The sequence below is a fragment of the Salvelinus alpinus genome, chromosome 18 (assembly GCF_045679555.1).
Source record: "Salvelinus alpinus chromosome 18, SLU_Salpinus.1, whole genome shotgun sequence".
Lineage (NCBI taxonomy): Eukaryota > Metazoa > Chordata > Actinopteri > Salmoniformes > Salmonidae > Salvelinus > Salvelinus alpinus.
Genome location: NC_092103.1, coordinates 21,019,712 through 21,038,833, shown reverse-complemented (window position 1 = coordinate 21,038,833; position 19,122 = coordinate 21,019,712). Strand labels below are relative to the sequence as shown.

The 19,122-nt window shown below is 41.1% G+C and overlaps 1 protein-coding gene across 3 annotated transcripts in view; it reads right to left on the bottom strand.

Annotated features, from left to right (window-relative positions):
* The window catches only part of LOC139543994 (BMP/retinoic acid-inducible neural-specific protein 1-like), a 153,336-nt gene that overhangs the window by 17,035 nt on the left and 117,179 nt on the right, over positions 1-19,122 (bottom strand). For all 3 annotated transcript variants that reach the window (XM_071350629.1, XM_071350628.1, XM_071350631.1), the window contains exon 6: positions 754-990. In XM_071350629.1, the coding sequence (XP_071206730.1) occupies positions 754-990 (237 nt within the window). The remainder of the gene's footprint in view (positions 1-753; positions 991-19,122) is intronic.

Below are 19,122 nucleotides of genomic sequence, written 5' to 3'. Positions count from 1 at the left end.
TCCACCTGGTTGTGCTGTTGCTCCAGTTTCAACTGTTCTGCCTGCGGCTATGGATCCCTGACCTGTTCACCGGACGTGCTACCTTGTCCCAGACCTGCTGTTTTCAACTCTCTAGAGACAGCAGGAGAGGTAGAGATACTCTGAATGATCAGCTATGAAAAGCCAACTGACATTTACTTCTGAGGTGCTGACCTGTTGCACCCTCTACAACCACTGTGATTATTATTATTTGACCATACTGGTCATCTATGAACATTTGAATATCTTGGCCATGTTCTGTTATAATCTCCACCTGGCACAGCCAGAAGAGGACTGGCCAACCCTCATAGCCTTGTTCCTCTCTAGGCTTCTTCCTAGGTTCCGGACTTTCTAGGGAGTTTTTCCTTGCCACTGTACTTCTACACCTGCATTGCTTGCTGTTTGGGGTTTTAGGCTGGGTTTCTGTACAGCATATTGTGACATCAGCTGATGTAAGAAGGGCTTTATAAATACATTTGATTGAATATAGTTTTTATTTTATTTATTTTTATTTAACCTTTATTTAACTTTATAGTTTATAACAAAAAAATAACAAAATAATTAAGCATAATGTTAATAATCTGTTACAGGTACTCAACAGTAACTTCGATTACCACACCCATATTGTTTGTGGACGAAGATGCATGGCTGAACAAAACTATAGTAGACTGTAGAGTAGACTAATAAGACTTACAGTAAACTAGAATTTGCTATCAAATATCCGTCCCTGCTTACCTGAGTTCTCAAAGTCCTTGTAAGAGGTTGCCCATGACTCCGCCTGTCCCAGCAGGGTGTTCTCCATTATCTGGATGTCGGTGATGGGACAGTTGCATTGTGGGTACTCATCAGAACACATGCAGATACACTGGCTGTTCCGGCAGACGTACTCCCCCTCCCCGTTACACATGATGTAGCTCAGAGCTGACTGGACAAACTTCTCCTGGAGGTACTCTGGAAAGATGACCTGGAGACCTGGAACACAAAGGGAAATGATTCATAAGAAACACGTCTAAAACACAGTTATGCTGTTTTGAAAAAGGGAGGTTGGTATGAAATTGCATTTGAACTGAAAGTTTAACCTGTACATCTGTATCAGTGTAGATATGTTGAGATACAGGTTTAAAATCTATATTCAGTATCAGTCAAAAGTTTGGACACACCTACTCATTCAAGGGTCTTTCTTTATTTTAACTTTTTCTACATTGTAGAATAATAGTGAAGACATCAAAACTAGGAAATAACACATATAGAATCATGTAGTAACCAAAAAAGTGTTAAATAAATCTAAATATATTTGAGATTCTTCAAAGTAGCCACCCTTTGCCTTGATGACAACTTTGCACAGTCTTGCCATTCTCTCAACCAGCTTCAGAAGGAATGCTTTTCCAACAGTTTTGAAGGAGTTCCCACATATGCTGAGCACTTGTTGGCTGCTTTTCCTTCACTCTATAGTCCAACTCATCCCAAACCATCTCAATTGGGTTGAGGTCTGGTGATTGTGGAGGCCAGGTCATCTGATCCATCACTCCCCTTCTTGGTCAAACTGCCCTTACACAGCCTGGAGGTGTGTTGTGTCATTGTCCAGTTGAAAACAAATGATAGTCCCACTAAGCACAAACCAGGTGGGATGATGTATCGCTGCAGAATGCTGCGGTAGCCATGCTGGTTAAGTGTGCCTTGAATTCTAAATAAATCACAGACAGTGTCACCAGCAAAGCACCCCCACACCCCCACACCATCACACACCCTCCTCCATGCTTCACAGTGGGAACCACACAAATCAAATCAAAGTTTATTTGTCACGTGCGCCGAATACAACAGGTCTAGACCTTACACTGAAATGCTTACTTACAGGCTCTAACCAATAGTGCAAAAAAGGTATTAGGTGAATAATCGGTAAGTAAAGAAATAAAAACAACAGTAAAAAGACAGTGAAAAATAACAGTAGCGAGGCTATATACAGTAGCGAGGCTATAAAAGTATCGAGGCTACATACAGATACCGGTTAGTCGGGCTGATTGAGGTAGTACGTACATGTAGATATGGTTAAAGTGACTATGCATATATGATGAACGAACAGAGAGTAGCAGTAGCGTAAAAGAGGGGTTGGCGGGTGGCGGGTGGTGGGTGGCGGGACACAATGCAGATAGCCCGGTTAGCCAATGTGCGGGAGCACTGGTTGGTCGGACCAATTGAGGTAGTATGTACATGAATGTATTGTTAAAGTGACTATGCATATATGATAAACAGGGAGTAGCAGTAGCGTAAAAGAGGGGTTGGGGGGGGGTAACACAATGCAAATAGTCAGGGTAGCCATTTGATTACCTGTTCAGGAGTCTTATGGCTTGGGGGTAAAAACTGTTTGTCCTAGACTTGGCACTCCGGTACCGCTTGCCATGCGGTAGTAGAGAGAACAGTCTATGACTGGGGTGGCTGGGGTCTTTGACAATTTTTGGGCCTTCCTCTGACACCGCCTGGTGTAGAGGTCCTGGATGGCAGGCGGCTTAGCCCCAGTGATGTACTGGGCCGTACGCTCTACCCACTGTAGTGCCTTGCGGTCGGAGGCAGAGCAATTGCCGTACCAGGCAGTGATGCAACCAGTCAGGATGCTCTCGATGTTGCAGCTGTAGAACCTTTTGAGGATCTGAGGACCCACGTTTCCTGACGGGGAATAGGCTTTGTCGTGCCCTCTTCACAACTGTCTTGTTGTGTTTGAACCATTCTAGTTTGTTGGTGATGTGGACACCAAGGAACTTGAAGCTCTCAACCTGCTCCACTAGAGCCCCGTCGATGAGAATGGGGGTGTGCTCGGTCCTCCTTTTCCTGTCGTCCACAATCATCTCCTTAGTCTTGATCACGTTGAGGGATAGGTTGTTATTCTGGCACCACCTGGCCAGGTCTCTGACCTCCTCCCTATAGGCTGTCTCATCGTTATCGGTGATCAGGCCTAACACTGTTGTTTCATCTGCAAACTTAATGATGGTGTTGGAGTCGTGCCTGGCCGCGGAGATCACATGCGGAGATCATCCGTTCACATACTCTGCGTTTTACAAAGACACAACAGTTGGAACCAAAAATCTCCAATTTGGACTCAAAGGACAGATTTCCACTGGTCTAATGTCCCTTGCTTGTGTTTCTTGGCCCAAGCAAGTCTCTTATTCTTGTTGGTGTCCTTTAGTAGGGGTTTCTTGGCAACAATTAAACCACGAAGGCCTGATTCACGCAGTCTCCTCTGAACAGTTGATGTTGAGATGTGTCTGTTACTTGAACTCTGTGAAGCATTTATTTGGGCTGCAAAATGAGGGGCAGTTAATTGCCGCTTTCTGAGGCTGGTAACTAATGAACTTATCCTCTGCAGCAGAGGTAACTCTGGGTCTTCCTTTCCTGCGGCGGTCCTCATGAGAGCCAGTTTCATCATAGCACTTGATTGTTTTTGCGACTGCACTTGAATAAACTTTTAAAGTTCTTCACATTTTCTTAAAATAATGATGGACTGTCGTTTCTCTTTGCTTATTTGAGCTGTTCTTACCATAATATGTGACCCGTTTCAGGAAACTAGGCATAAGTCGCGGGTCACTACTTCACAGGAGAGCCGCTTGAACGTAAACTTTTTTTTTCTCATCAAAATGTTTTTATTTTTTGGCAGAAATGCCTTCTTGAACTTTCATGTACCTTATCATACTTTTTGTGTGTCTATACCTTTAAACCAATACAGTATGCCTCAATGTCACTGATGGGGTTTTCAGGTTACAGTTTGTCATGACAAATTCTGTACATGAACGCATATTGATGAAGTTGTTGTAAAAGTTTGCCCTTGTTTGACTTTGAGCTGACTTTCTCTGGAGGGCTATTCATGATGTGACAAAATGGAACAGTGATTGATGCCTGCTGTCTTGTTGTGTCTTGGTTTATTTAACACAGCAGTCATGTATTACCTGCTCCTTGTGTGTGTGTGTGTGTGTGTGTGTGTGTGTGTGTGTGTGTGTGTGTGTGTGTGTGTGTGTGTGTGTGTGTGTGTGTGTGTGTGTGTGTGTGTGTGTGTGTGTGTGTGTGTGTAAACAGTTTGGCAACACACTGAATGGATAATTGCCTCTCTTATGTTAGCGGTGACCTAGCCTTAGTAATCTGGAAGATGGTTGGACTGAAAGTACCTCTTTACACTGAAAATACAAGCCACTGTATTAGAAAATAACTTAATAGATTTTTCGTCCTCAAATAAAACTGCATCTTGTCAAGGCAATATATTCATAATAGCTTTTACTTTAGTGCAAACAGCGCCTCTGAAAATAATGTGTTGTTATTGTGCTAATGAGTGATTGAACTAATTATGTTTCCATACTTGGATTATGTGTGAATTGCACTGTTGGAGCAAGAAACAAGCATTTTGCTTCACCTTGAGAGCTTCAAGTTCTTTGGTGTCCACATCACTAACAAACTATCATGGTCCACACACTAAGAAAGTCTTGAAGAGGGCATGACAAAGTCTATTCCCCCTCAGGAGACTGAAAAGATTTGGCATGGGTTCTCAGATCCTCAAAAGGTTCTACAGCTGCACCATTGAAAGCATCCTGACTGGTTGTATCACTGCATGGTATGGCAACTGCTCGGCCTCCGACCGCAAGGCACTACAGGCGATAGTGCGTACGGCAAAGTACATCACTCGGGCCAAGCTTCCTGCCATCCAGGACCTCTATACCAGGCAGTGTCAGAGGAAGGCCCTAAAAATTGTCTAAGACTCCAGCCATCCTAGTCATAGACTGTTATCTCTGCTAACGCACGGCAAGCAGTACCGGAGTGCCAAGTCTAGGTCCAAAAGGCTTCTTAACAGCTTCTATGCCCAAGCCATAAGACTCCTGAACAGCTAATCAAAGGGCTACCCAGACCCCTCTTTTACGCTGCTGCTACTCTCTGTTTATCTGTGCATAGTCACTTTAAATCTACCTACATGTACATATTACCTCAATTACCTCGACTAACCAGTGCCCCCGCACATTGACTCTGTACCGGTACCCCCTGTATATAGCCTCGCTATTATTATTTTACTGCTGCTGTTTAATTATTTGTTACTTTTATCTATTTTTTTTTACTTATCACTTTTTTTCTTAAAGCTTCTTAAAGCATTGTTGGTTAAGCGCTTGTAAGTAAGCATTTCACTGTACGGTCTACACCTGTCGTATTCGGCGCATGTGACAAATAACATTTATTTTTGGACCTGCGGTAACGCCTGCAAATATGTGTACGCGACCAATAAACTTTGATTTGATTGATTTACTTGCGTTTTACCCAAATATGAAAACTGGGCTTTAAAATCAACAAAAAGACACATTATGAAATAAAATGCTAATATGTTTTTTATTTTGTCCAGTGCAGCCATCTATTTTTATACATTCTTGTATCTAACAATATCTTGACAGCAAATAAACAGTTGGAGAATGAATATGAGTATGCCGTTCATTAAATCCACTAAATAAAAGCTCAACTGAAAACTGGTGGGTGGCTTCAAAGTAAATGAAGGTCTTTAGATCAAAATACATTAAGCTTAATCACACAGCGCCATTTATCAAAGTTCATAATTTGCTAATAAATATTGTAAAGAATTAAACCTACCTGTGGTTAGCTTTCCTTATAATACTAAGTAATACCTTTCCTTTCGTGTAACTTGACTAAGCAATGAAACCATGTCCATCTCTAGGTAAGGTTAAAACAGTACAATGCAACCTTCCTCTATGAGAGAAAAGAAAGATTGATAAGTGCACACTGTTGAATGCTCCCGTAGTTGTATTGAGTGCAACGTTTCGACACGAGGTCTATGTCCGTAGTGTATAGGCATACACAGATTTCTATGAGTTCATGTTGTATCTTGCTACTCCGCTCTGTGTCTCAGTATTCTCACGACATTTAATCCCAACGTGTAACTTTGCTTTGTATTCCCTCTGTGACAGAATACTCCATTCACCACTGTCGTCCTCATCAGTCCCAGTGCCGATCAGGGGTGGATGAGAAAGGAAGAGAGGGATGGATGGATCATATCTGACCACAAAGAGTTGGATTGCAAAGGACTCTTTTTCCATCAGGCCTGTCTGCGGCCCCCGGAGCCAATATTCATTTAGCTTGATGTATTCCTGAGCCCTAAAATGTAATGTGATTTGTGGGGGAATCCAGATGGCGAGTTCACGGATCGACGCCGCTCGCTGACAGAGGCAGTGCCAGCGGCCGAGTGCAAAATAACACAGAGTTTTTCAACCCCCTTATTCTCCCTCCTAGCACCAGGGCCACTCATTCTCCTTTAGATATTACAGAATCACTGCCCAGACTGCAGGACTCACACAGACACTGCTCAGCCAGTCAGAGGACTCTCTCTCTTTCTGCCTCTCTTCATTATTTTCTCTGTCTTTCTCTGACTCACTCTCACTGCTTCATTCTCTCTAGCACACCACTCTCTCTGTCCCACATCCATTTCTCTCTCCCCACTTCTTATTCCCCATCTCTCACTCTTATTCAGTCATAACCGCCCCATCTTAAGGTCTCCTCTACTTCAAATCAAAATGAAAAAAAATCTGTGTAATAAAATGAGTCTATAAAAATATCTTGCACTTTAGGTAAAACAACTTATTTTTATGCTAAAATGATGCCACCCTTAAACACTTAGTCTCCTTTCAGTATAATAGCTAAATGAGTGCTGGATATTGTTTCGGTAGCACCGCAAACCATCAGAAGCCAGAGAGGCAGCACATCAAGGAGTTTAACTAAAGATTTACTTAATAAAATGGATGCAAATATCAGAATTATTTTGCCACTGTTTGATAACCTCTAACTTCATGCTCCGTCAGTGCACATAATTCACAGTAAGCCCTCTGACTCACTGCCACTAAATAAATAGGACCTTGAATACCAGCTAATCTGATTGCATCATAGGCTAAGGTATTTCCCTCACATATAACATACATACACTGTGGCAGGACTCAGGCTTCCGTGAATGCTAAAAAGTGGCCCATGAATGCAGAAAAGTGTCCTGTGCCCGTGACTTTGCTGTCTCGCTCTTTCTCCCAGAGTTTTTGGTATGTTGATGGATGAGCTAGTGCGGGCGGCGGTCAAGCGTTCACGACTCCTCGCTAACACTCGCTGCTCGTTGTGATGCCCCGCTCCGCCTCATAAGATACAGTTTCATCAAAGATTAATAGACCATTGTGTGGCCACAAATTCGCAAAATAATCATTATTTAATCCACCGGTGCAATAAAGTGCATTACTTTGAATGGGGCATTAAATTACACCGGCTCATTTTAGTACCGCATAAAACATGAAAACCCCTAAACTGGAAATCCACCTCTTTTTACTCATCGTAGGCTCGCCCATGTCCCTTGTAATCAAAGGGACCGCATGGTGGTGTTAAGACCGTAACTGTTAATTCTCTGCTTTGTGCTCCCGCTTTGTTCAGATCAACCTCGGACTCCTCTACAGTGTAGCTAATGTCGCTAGTCATCTCCATTTTTTCGTATACAGTTTTTTACGTTCTGGCTAGCTTAGTGTGTCTGTTCAAACTATGCCTTGACAGAAAACTGTATTGATTGTAAAAATCAAAATTTCTTAGAATGCAGCTTTTTACGGTTCTGGCTGTGCCTTACTTAGAATTGTTTTTATGTCTGTTCTGGGCAAATTATCCGCAGTGTTGTCAAACAGGACTGCTGGTGCAGTAGATTATTTTGTAGGAGACCGACAAGCTTATTTAAGAATTAATAAATAGGAATAATGTTCTGTATATTGCCCTTGATATCTTCCAACACTTAAATTAAATCACTGGTTTCATTTTGAGAAAATCGCACAAATGCATGATGTATTACCTACCTCATCTCTCAAGTAGACAACTGGATTTCATAAAATTTTTATGAATACTGGAACACATTATGCAAATACCTAGACTAGTAAAAAAAATAGAGCACTGCCGGAGCGTATCTGGAGAAATGCATCCATACAACTGTAGTTTACATTGAATGCACCCCACAATAATGTGTGGGTTGCATTTAGTAGCAGGATTGTGGTGGCCCAGGCCAATATTCTGTGAAACAACAACATCGCTCTATATACTGTACAAGTATATACAGAGGAACCTAATAATTATTGTGTTTCCTCAACGAATAATGAGAGGCTATCGTAATTTCTGTAAAAACAGAAAATTACATACATAAATTGCCCTGGCATTCAGGCCGACTACCGCCTTCTCATAAAGGGCAAGGCAGAAATTGCACGTTGCAGCATTTGGTTGTTTGAACCAGGTGTGGAGTACAAGATGAGCTGTCCATGGTGTTGAAATATTGCCAATGGTGCTGAACACTGGACACAGAGACACAGAGAGATGAGGTGAGTCAGGGCAATACTAAAGCGTTGATAACTTGTTTTCTTCTACAGTTCCAACACAGCATCACAACCACAGCAGGGACAATAATGTTATTGATTTATTAACAGTAGTACTTTTACACGATTTTGTAATAGCAGTGCCTGCAGACAGTTGCAAATATATAGCGCTTTTTGTATTGCTGATTTCAAATGAATGTCCTTACACAATCTGTAACTATCTGATAGTAATCACTCAGAGCTCTAGTCATTAACTGTGCAAAGATATGTTTTCACACAGTGAAATTGGAAATGTTTGTTTTTTGTACACTCTTAGAAAAAAAGGGTTCCAAAAGGGTTCTGCGGCTGTCCCAATAGGGGAACACTTTTTGGATCAAGGTAGAACCCTATTTGGATCCAGGTAGAACCCTTTTTGGTTGCATGTAGAACCTTCCGTAGAAATAGTTGTACATGGAACCCAAAATGGTTCTACCTGGATCCAAAAAGGGTTCTACCTGGAACCAAAAAGGCTTCTAGAAAGAAACTTTTTTTCGAAGACGGTATTGTGAGAGAGCACAAGCTGCTCAGTCACGTGCACCAGTAGAATTTAACGCCTTCAGCCATGTGTTCCTGTGCACAGAAGCGCGAGCAGGAACTCGGCTGGTGGGATCGTCTGCTGATATCACTCACACACTTTATGGGTTCAGCCACAAAGCACATGTTCGACATGAATCCTGGAGGGGCCTAGACAGAAAGGTGTGACACCGATGTGTGCAAGCTTTAACACTTCCATCTCGGCTGTAAACAGATACAACTACTTGCTAATAAAAATCTAATGTCACATGGAAGAAGGGAGTTTGAAAGAGAAGGATTTTGATCAAAATGATTAGTATACACTATATATATATATATATATATATATATATATATAGAGAGAGAGAGAAATATATATATATATATATCTATATACAGTATATATAGTTGAAGTCGGAAGTTTGCATACACCTAACCCAAATACATTTAAACTCAGTTTTTCACAATTCCTGACATTTAATTCTAGTAAATATTCCCTGTCTTTGGTCAGTTAGGATTACCACTTTATTTTAAGAATGTGAAATGTCAGAATAATAGAAGTGAAAATGATTGATTTAATTGTTTATTTCTTTCATCACAATGCCAGTAGGTCAGAAGTTTACATACACTCAATTATTATTTGGTAGCATTGACTTTAAATTGTTTAACTTGGGTCAAATGTTTCAGGTAGCCTTCCACAAGCTTCCCACAATAAGCAAGCTGAAGAACACCATCCCAACCACGAAGCATGGGGGTGTCAGCGTCATGTTGTGGGGGTCCGTTGCTGCAGGATGGACTGGTGCACTTCACAAAATACATGGCATCATGAGGCAGGACAATTATGTGGATATATTGAAGCAACATCTCAAGACATCAGTCAGGAAGTTAAAATTTGGTCGCAAATGGGTCTTCCAAATGGACAATGACCCCAAGCATACTTCCAAAGTTGTGGCAAAATGGCTTAAGGACAACAAAGTCAAGGTATTGGAGTGGCCATCACAAAGTCCTGACCTCAATCCTATAGAAGATTTGTGGGCAGAACTGAAAAAGCATGTGCGAGCAAGGAGGCCTACAAACCTGACTCAGTTACACCTGCTCTGTCAGGAGGAATGAGACAAAATTCACCCAACTTATTGTGGGAAGGTTGTGTAAGAAAAGTTTGACCCAAGTTAAACAATTTAAAGGCAACGCTACCAAATACTAATTGAGTGTATGTAAACTTCTGACCCACTGGGAATGTGATGAAAGAAATAAACAATGAAATAAATAATTCTCACTTCTATTATTCTGATATTTCACATTCTTAAAGTGGTGATCCTAACTGACCTAAGACAGGGAATTTTTACTAGGATTAAATGTCAGGAATTGTGAAAAACGGATTTTAAATGTATTTGGCTAAGGTGTATGTAAACTTCTGACTTCAACTATATATATATATATCTCTATATATATATATCTATTTAACCCTCTTAGTTTAAATATATATATATATATATAGAATGTAGACACCACTTCAAATGAGTGGATTTGGCTATACCAGCCACACCCATTGCTGACAGGTGTATAAAATCGAGCACACAGCCATGCAATCTCCATAGACAAACATTGGCAGTACAATGGCCTTACTGAAGAGCTCAGTGACTTTCAACATGGCACCATCATAGGATGCCACCTTTCCAACAAGTCAGTTTGTCAAATTTCTGCACTGCTAAAGCTGCCCCAGTCAACTGTAAGCATTGTTATTGTGAAGTGGAAACATCTAGGAGCAACAACGGTTCAGCCGCAAAGTGGTAGGCCACACAAGCTCACAGAATGTGACTGCCAAATGCTGAAGCACGTAGCGCGTAAAAATGTTCTGTCCTCGGATGCAAGAATCCCTACCGAGTTCCAAACTGCCTCTGGAAGCAATGTCAGCACAATAACTGTTCGCCGGGAGCTTCATGAAATGGGTTTCCTTTGCCAAACAGCCTCACACGAGCCTAAGACCACCATGCGCAATGCCATAGGTCGTCTGGAGTGGTGTAAAGCATGTCGCCTTTGGAGCAGTGGAAACGTGTTCTCTGGAGTGATGAATCACGCTTCACCATCTGGCAGTCCGACAGATAAATCTGGGTTTGGCGGATGCCAGGAGGACGCTACCTACCACAATACATAGTGCCAACTGTTAGGTTTGGTGGAGGAGGAATAATGTTCTGGGGCTGTTTTCATGGTTCGGGCTAGGCCCATTAGTTCCAGTGAAGGGACATCTTAACGCTACAGCATACAATGACATTCTAGACGATTCTGTGCTTCCAACTTTGTGGAAACAGTTTAGGGAAGGCACTTTCCTGTTTCAGCATGACAATGCCCCGGACACAAAGCGACGTCTATACAGAAATGGTTTGTCGAGATCGGTTGAAGAACTTGACTGGCCTGCACAGAGCCCCGACCTCAACCCCATTGAATACCTTTGGGATGAATTGGAACTCTGACTGCGAGCCAGTTCTAATCGCCCAAAATCACTGCCCGACCTGACTAATGCTCTTGCTGCTGAATGGAAGCAATCCCCCACAGCAATGTTCCAACATCTAGTAGAAAGCCTTCCAAGAAGAGTGGAGGCTGATAAAGCAGCAAAGGGGGGACCAACTCCTTATAAATGCCCATGATTTTGGAATGAGATGTTTGACAAGCAGGTGTCCACATACATTTGATAATTTAGTGTATTAACGTCCTGCTTCTTTCATTCAGGTAATTTATGCGCTTTTTCTTATTATACACATAAACGATGCAGTTGCCAAAACCAACATACTATTTAAAATCCAAACATAAATACATGGCAGGGTTTCAAAGCTCAAATCAATACACAATCTAGAGCTATGTTGAGGCTGCTTGTGCTGCAGAAAGTCATAAACATCAACCCTTTTTAGAGGCACTTAAAACTCCATGGACGACAAAGTGGCCATAAAAAGGTGAGGCCTAGGTAATATTAAGCTGTCAAAAATGAGAACCCTTAAATCAGAAAAACTAAATCCCAATCGATGGGAGACCAGAATGTGTGAGTTCACGGCTGGGAGGAGAAAGGAGCAGCTTGAATGGCAGCCCAACTGATCCATGGGTCCTGCTGCCTGCTGACACAGATGGGCCTAAAGCTGCCTAAGATAAAAGAAATAGCTGATTTATGGTCCTGCCGGCCCAAGTGGAAACTCACTCTTGAATGACCACCTCCAATTGAGAGTTGACCAAGAGGTCAGTGTGGAGAGATTTCATCAGGTAGCAGGGCTCTATGAGGCTCCATGGCAATGTAGAGAGATGGAATAAAGGGAGCAGCTATCCATCTTCAAAAGTATCCAATATTATTGGTTATCTGGGCCGAGCAAGTGTAGTTTTATAAAGAAAATAATTCCTCAGATCAAGATGCATCTGCAATACCAAGAGGCAGCTCAATACGGTGCAGTATTAACCATTAGTATGATGGACTGCATCCTCTCAAAATTGTATTACGATTTTATCAGTTGCACGATTTGTCCTATTATCTTGTGTGTGTGTACATCTGTGTGCATGTGTGAAAATATATAGATAAAAGAGATACAGAAAGGGAGAAAAGAGAAAGAAGGGCCGAGAGATTAAAGAGAAAGGCAAAAAGGAGAGAATGTGTGTATTTCGATGCCTATCACATGCACGGGTCCAACATTTATTCCTTCTTCTATTTGCACCAATGATTTCATAAAATAAAATATAATTGCTAATGTAATTTAGCATCCTAATCAATCTGACAAGTCTGTCATCAAACACGTTTTAATTGGTTGGTATGTTTGTTTGTTTCCTAAATGTTTACAACTGCTTCCAAAAAGGACAGGAATCAAGCGGCACAACGATGAGCATCTAATCCATCACTCTCCAGATTAATCGCCTACAGGCCTGTTTAATTGATTTTCACTTCACCGCTTTGAAAACTGTTGGCTCAGGCTATTCTAACATATTCATAAATCTTCCCAGATGGGCTCCATGGCTCCTGGAAGGAGGAGAGAAAAAAAAGCAAATTACTTTGTTTGCAGCTAATTTATGGCGCCCATACCGGGGGTGATGTGGTCTGGGAGATGGTTCGGGGAGTGAGTAGGAGGCAGGATCCCTCTGTAGTCCTCAACCAGCTCTGCATGCACCAAGATTCATGGGACATGCAGGCATATCCCATGATTAAGTGACAAAAGACTGGCCAGTTTAACTACAACTTGTTACAGTGGAACTGACACTGTTTTAACTTTGCAGATATTAAACAAACAGACAATCATAATATCATTGTTTGCTGCCTGAAGCCATTAGGGTGATGCACTCTTAGTTTCACTCACTCAATATTTTTGACAAATACGGGCGAAAGGCTGGCATCTGAACACAGTCAAAGCAGCATGGACATTGATCATAAGTCATAATGTGGTTAATAGACTATCTATTTATGTAGTTATTTAGCAATCTAAAAACACGGAACCTTGTTGTAGCTAGCTGCTTGGAGGATGTAAGTCATCGATTGGACGAGTGGGTAAGTGGCAGACTTTTCCCCCCCAAAAGTTTTTATCAGCTTTAGTGGCTACAGCTAAGTTTCCAGAGTTATTTGGTTAGCTAGCTAACAATAAACTCACTTCTGAACTTGAACGACTGTTATCCACAGTTAGCATATACCTTAGCATCAATGGCAGGCATTCAAGCAAGCTGGTACATCCCATTCAGTTGTCAAAAATGGGACATACAGTAAGCAGCAGTTATTGGAACAGGGTCTGCAACAGAATGAGCGAGCTGGCTACTATACCTCATCGGCTCAGTGCAACTACACGTTTACAGAGTTTACCCAAAAATGCTGTTTTTCCCTTTTGTCTGTAGTTTATCCCTCACTAGATTTTAGCTCATCTGGCAATGCCTAAAATCACACTGTTGCAGCTACCTGTAAACACACAGCTGTATCACAACCGGCCGTGATTGGGAGTCCCATAGGGCGGCGCACAATTGACCCAGCATCATCCGGGTTTGGCCGGTGTAGGCCGTCATTGTAAATAAGAATTTGTTCTTAAATTACTTGCTTAGTTAAATAAAGTTTACACAGTGAATGGCATATCCTCGTATGGCAATGGCTTATTTGCATATATTGATGCAGCCAAATATATTGGCACCCTTGCAGTTTTCTTAAATATTTTTTTATTTATCCTAAAATAAGTTGAAATAAAAAATGAAAAATAAGTGTTTGTTTCTCCACAAATTATTGAATTTTCAACATTGCAGAACCAATTTTAGTTTTGTGAACTTAACTGTACAACTTTACATTAGAAAATAAAGACAAGTGGCATGGACAAAAGTATTGGCACCCTGGAGCTAGTACTTCGTTGCACAGCCTTTGGCCCAAAAAACGGCCCATTTTTTTTGTTATTGTATCCATCAATGAGCTTGCTGCACTGTTTTACTGAAAACTTGGCCCACACTTCAGCAGCAAACTGCGCTCTTCAGCAGCAAACTGCTCTAATTCTTCAATGTTTGAAGGATGCCCACTGCCAACTGTTGTTTTCTGTGGCCAGAACAGTCCAGTTTTTCCTTCTTCAACTTTTCCAGGGTGCTTTTGATGTATGTTTGGGTTTTTGTTCTTCTGGAAGATCCACAACCTTCAAAAGATACATAGATTTTGTTATAGGCCCCTGGGTACCAGAGGCAGCAAAGCAACCCCGCAGCATTATCATACCTCCCCCATATTTGATTGTCGGGAGGGGTTCTCTTCTTTGAATGCTTAATTTGGTAATTGGTAAACATAGGAAGACCCCACCCATTGCTGAAGGAGACACAATAAAGCCTGAATGAACTTCTCAAACACACCCACCTAAACAAAGCAAATCCTGGGGAAAATGTTCTCTGAACCAATGAAACAAAATTATAACTATTTGGCAATACAGATCAGCCCTATGTTAACTGATGACCAAATAAAGCATCCAATGAAAATAATACCCTCCCTAAAATAAAATATGGCGGAGGTTTGGTAATGCTATAGGGTTGCTTTGCTGCCTCTGGTACTAGGGGCCTTGAACGTACGCAAGGTATCGTGAAATCAACAGATTATAAAGTGTTTTGAAGTCCAATGTTCAACCCAAAAACTGGTTCTCCGTTGAAGGTTGTGGGTCTTCCAGCAGGAAAATCACCCCAATCACACAAAAAAAAGCACCCCATAATGGTTCAAGAAGAGACGTTGAAATCTTCTGCAGTGGCCAGCGAAGAGTCCAGATTTGAATCACATCCAAAATCTATAGCGAAAGCTGGAAACAGCAGTTGGAGCAGGGCACCTCCTCAAACATTGAAGAATTAGAGCAGTTCGCTGCTGAAAAGTGGGCCAAATTGCCAGTAGAAAGGTGCAGCAAGCTCATTGATGACTACAAGAAACATTTGTCTGCAGTTATCATTGCCAAATAATGTGTAACCAAGTACTAGCTCCAGGGTGACAATAATTTTGTCCATACCATTTGTATTTATTTTCTAAATTATAGTTCCTCAAAGTAGTGTGTCGGCAAACAAACTAATATCCGGGGTTACTCGGGTTGGTGCGTTAAAGGGTTAAAGAGAAGACAAAAATACATGTATGAGGATTGAAAGGAAAGTGTGTTTACTCACTAATTCTAAAAGATCTTTACAAGAAAAAGTTAGCGTGCTATGGAAGTGGCAGACCAGACTGGATAAAGAGTATACTCTATTTAATCAGTTAGATTTGGCACAATAAAAAGGGAAAGTTTTGGGCATAATCACAATAGTGTGATTAAAAGTACATTACTTTGGAATAAAGACATGAGGTTGGATTGAAGTAAGGATGATTAGTCATGATACCATTGAGTTGTCCTCAAACAGATTTTTTTTTTTACATGTAATGAAGTATGCATGAATATGTGCTATAAACGTATAGGCCACAATACTAAATCTACGCATAATAAAGATTGTGAAATGCCTCATTATTCTACGACAGACAATACAGGTATTTACATCATTAGGCGCTGGGCTGAGATAATATTGCTGTTAGGATCCCTGGAGGATCCCAACAATCGACCCAAAACAGAGACATGGATATGTACTCTGACCATGATCAGTCCTGACCTCCAGGGTCACCACAAACAGTGACCACAAATAACAAACTCAGATGATATTTTATGGTAAGACGGTCAATAATGATGTAAGCAAAGCTCCAAGGTTCTCCTTAAGCACAGATCTAGGAACAGTTAACCTATAAGGAGAGGAAAAAAACAGATTTTAAATCAGGGTTTGGAGGCAACCTCCACTTTCACCAAGTCAAGTAGATTGATAACAATTTTCCTCAAATGCCATTGACCTGGGGCTTTGCATGGTCCAGCAAATCTTAAAGTCAGTCACACAAGAGGTCTAATGCAAAAATCTTGAATTCTGAGTGCTGGGGGGATTGGGGGGAGAGAAGGCATCACTCAGTTTGCCTGTGGGTAAAGAAAAAAGGAGGTTGGTTGCTTTGATACGCACCTCCCTTGATGTCAGATTTTTCCATCAAAATCTAAGTGGAAACAAAGGGAATATCCTAGCATTGTGAGCTAGCCGATTGTTATATCACCTGCAGGGTTGGGTAGTAAATGATTACATGTCATCAGTTAAGTGTAATCTTATTACAAAAAAAGTCACATGATCAGTTATGTTACCAGAAAAAATTTGATGATTACTTATTGGATTACTTTTAAATTCAGAAAGGATGTTTGCGGAAAAAATACTTTATGACACCTTTCTGTTTTCTCAATAAAATTCAATTCAGCATTGAAAAGAGGTTAAAGTTTAAGTTTATTCCACCTGAGCGAGTCTAACCACAAGTCAGAGCACACTATGATAACACACCAAATGCATTTAAATGATCCTTTTTTGTCTTCTTCTAATACATTTTAATGAGAAAGTAATCCAAAAGTAACTGAAAGTAATCAAATTACATTACTGACTTTGGGTAATCCAAAAGTTATGTTACTGATTACAATCACAAAGAGCAGGGCCAGAAAATATATTTATTTGAAAATGTTGTTATTTAAGTGTTCTAGTCAAATGTCAAAGGAGAAAATGTCCATGACTAAGCTTACTGTTCCTCCCACATTCCCCCCATATTTTTTTAACTGCATTGATGGACAGGGGCTCGTAAGTAAGCATTTCCCTGTAAGGTCTACACCTGTTGTATTCGACACATGTGACTAATACAATTTGATTTGATTTGACATTGGTTGCAGTACCTGCTGTACAATGCGTTGAGTATCATGGCTAGTTTAAAGAATTTCTGTCTAATTCCGCTAAAGTTCTTTCCATAATGTCTCTGTGTGTTCTAGTCCAAAAAGGAAGTAAAACGATTGGTAGTTATGCAGTGTGTACTTGGTATAAGTTCCCAATGTGATTCAATATAAACAGAGATCATTGAAAATGGTTCATTCTTTCTGTGTTGGTTTTCTATACCTTTAGGTAGATATCGTGCTGGGACTAGAGGGCACAAAGTAGATTAGAGAGAAAAGAATAGTGATAAAAAGGTAAAAGTTAAATTAAAAGGAAGGAAATGGAGTGGGTTTCCCGTTACTGCATCTTGTCCTCACCAATGTGGCCATGAATACTAATACAGAGAGGCTGAATTCTTAGTCCTAATTTGTTCGTTAGGCTTGAAAAAAAGGCCAAAAGACATGTGTAACTTACTGGTATCAAACAATGGTTGTCACCACTCCACACTACAGTCAACTGAAGATACTGCTAGATAATGTAGTTTGTTTGTTACACTGGGACTAAAGATCACAAAGTTAATTTCTTAACCCTATCAGCAGGGTTGGGGAGTAACTGATTACATTTAATCCGTTACAAGTAAGGGATTACAATAAAACGGTGACTGTAATCCGTTATGTTACCAGCAAAAATATTGCAATGAGATTACAGATACTTTTGAAAAACTAGATGATTACTTCAAGGATTACCTTCAAATTCAGAAAGGATGCTTGCGAAAAAAACTCTTTGACACTTCTGTTTCTCAATGACATTCCAATCAGCATTGAAAAAAGGTGCAAGTTTAAGTTTGTTCCACCATCTATTCCACCTCACTCAACGTCAACAAAACAAAGGAGATGATCGTGGACTTAAGGAAACAGCAGAGGGAGCAGCCCCCTATCCACATTGACGGGACAGCAGTGGAGAAGGTGAAGGTTTTAAGTTCCTTGGCGTACATAACACTGACAAACTGAAATGGTCCACCCACAAAGACAGTGTGGTGAAGACGGCGCAACAGCGCCTCCTCAACCTCAGGAGGCTGAAGAAATGTTGTGTGTCACCTAAAACCCTCACAAACATTTACAGAAGCACAAGTGAGAGCATCCTGTCAGGCTGTATCAGCGCCTGGTATGGCAACTGCACCGCTCAAAACCACAGGGCTCTACAGATGTAACGATTCTCGTTGGTGGAAGGAGAGGAGGACCAAAATTCAGCGTGGTAAGTGTTCGTCATATTTAATTAAAACTGAACACGACACAAAACAACAACGAGGGAAAACGAAAATGAAACAGTTCTGCCAGGTGAACATACACTAAACAGAAAACAAACACCCACAACCAAATTGGGGAAAACAGGCTACCTAAATATGATTCTCAATCAGAGACAACGATCGACAGCTGCCTCTGATTGAGAACCACATCAGGCCAGACATAGAAATACAACAACATAGAAAACAGAACATAGACTACCCACCCCAACTCACGCCCTGACCAACCTAACACAAAGACATAAAAAGAAACTAAGGTCAGAACGTGACACCAGAGGGTGGTGCAGTCTGCACAAGGCATCACCAGGGCAAACTACCTGCCCTCCAGGACACCTACACGACTCGATGTCACAGGAAGGCCAAAAAGATCATCAAGTACAACAACTACCAGAGCCACTGCCTGTTCACCCCGCTATCATCCAGAAGGCAAAGTCAGTACAGGTGCATCCCCCAAAAAAATAGCTTCTATCTCAAGGCCATTAAATAGCCATCACTAGCACAGAGAGGCTGCTCCCAACATACACAGACTTGAAATCATTGGCCACTTTAATACATGGAACACTAGTCACTTTAATAATGTCACTTTAATAATGTTTACATATCTTGCATTACTCATCTCATATGTATATTCTGTATTCTATACTATCTACTGTATCTTAGATTATGCCACTCTGACATTGCTCAGACATTTCTCATCCA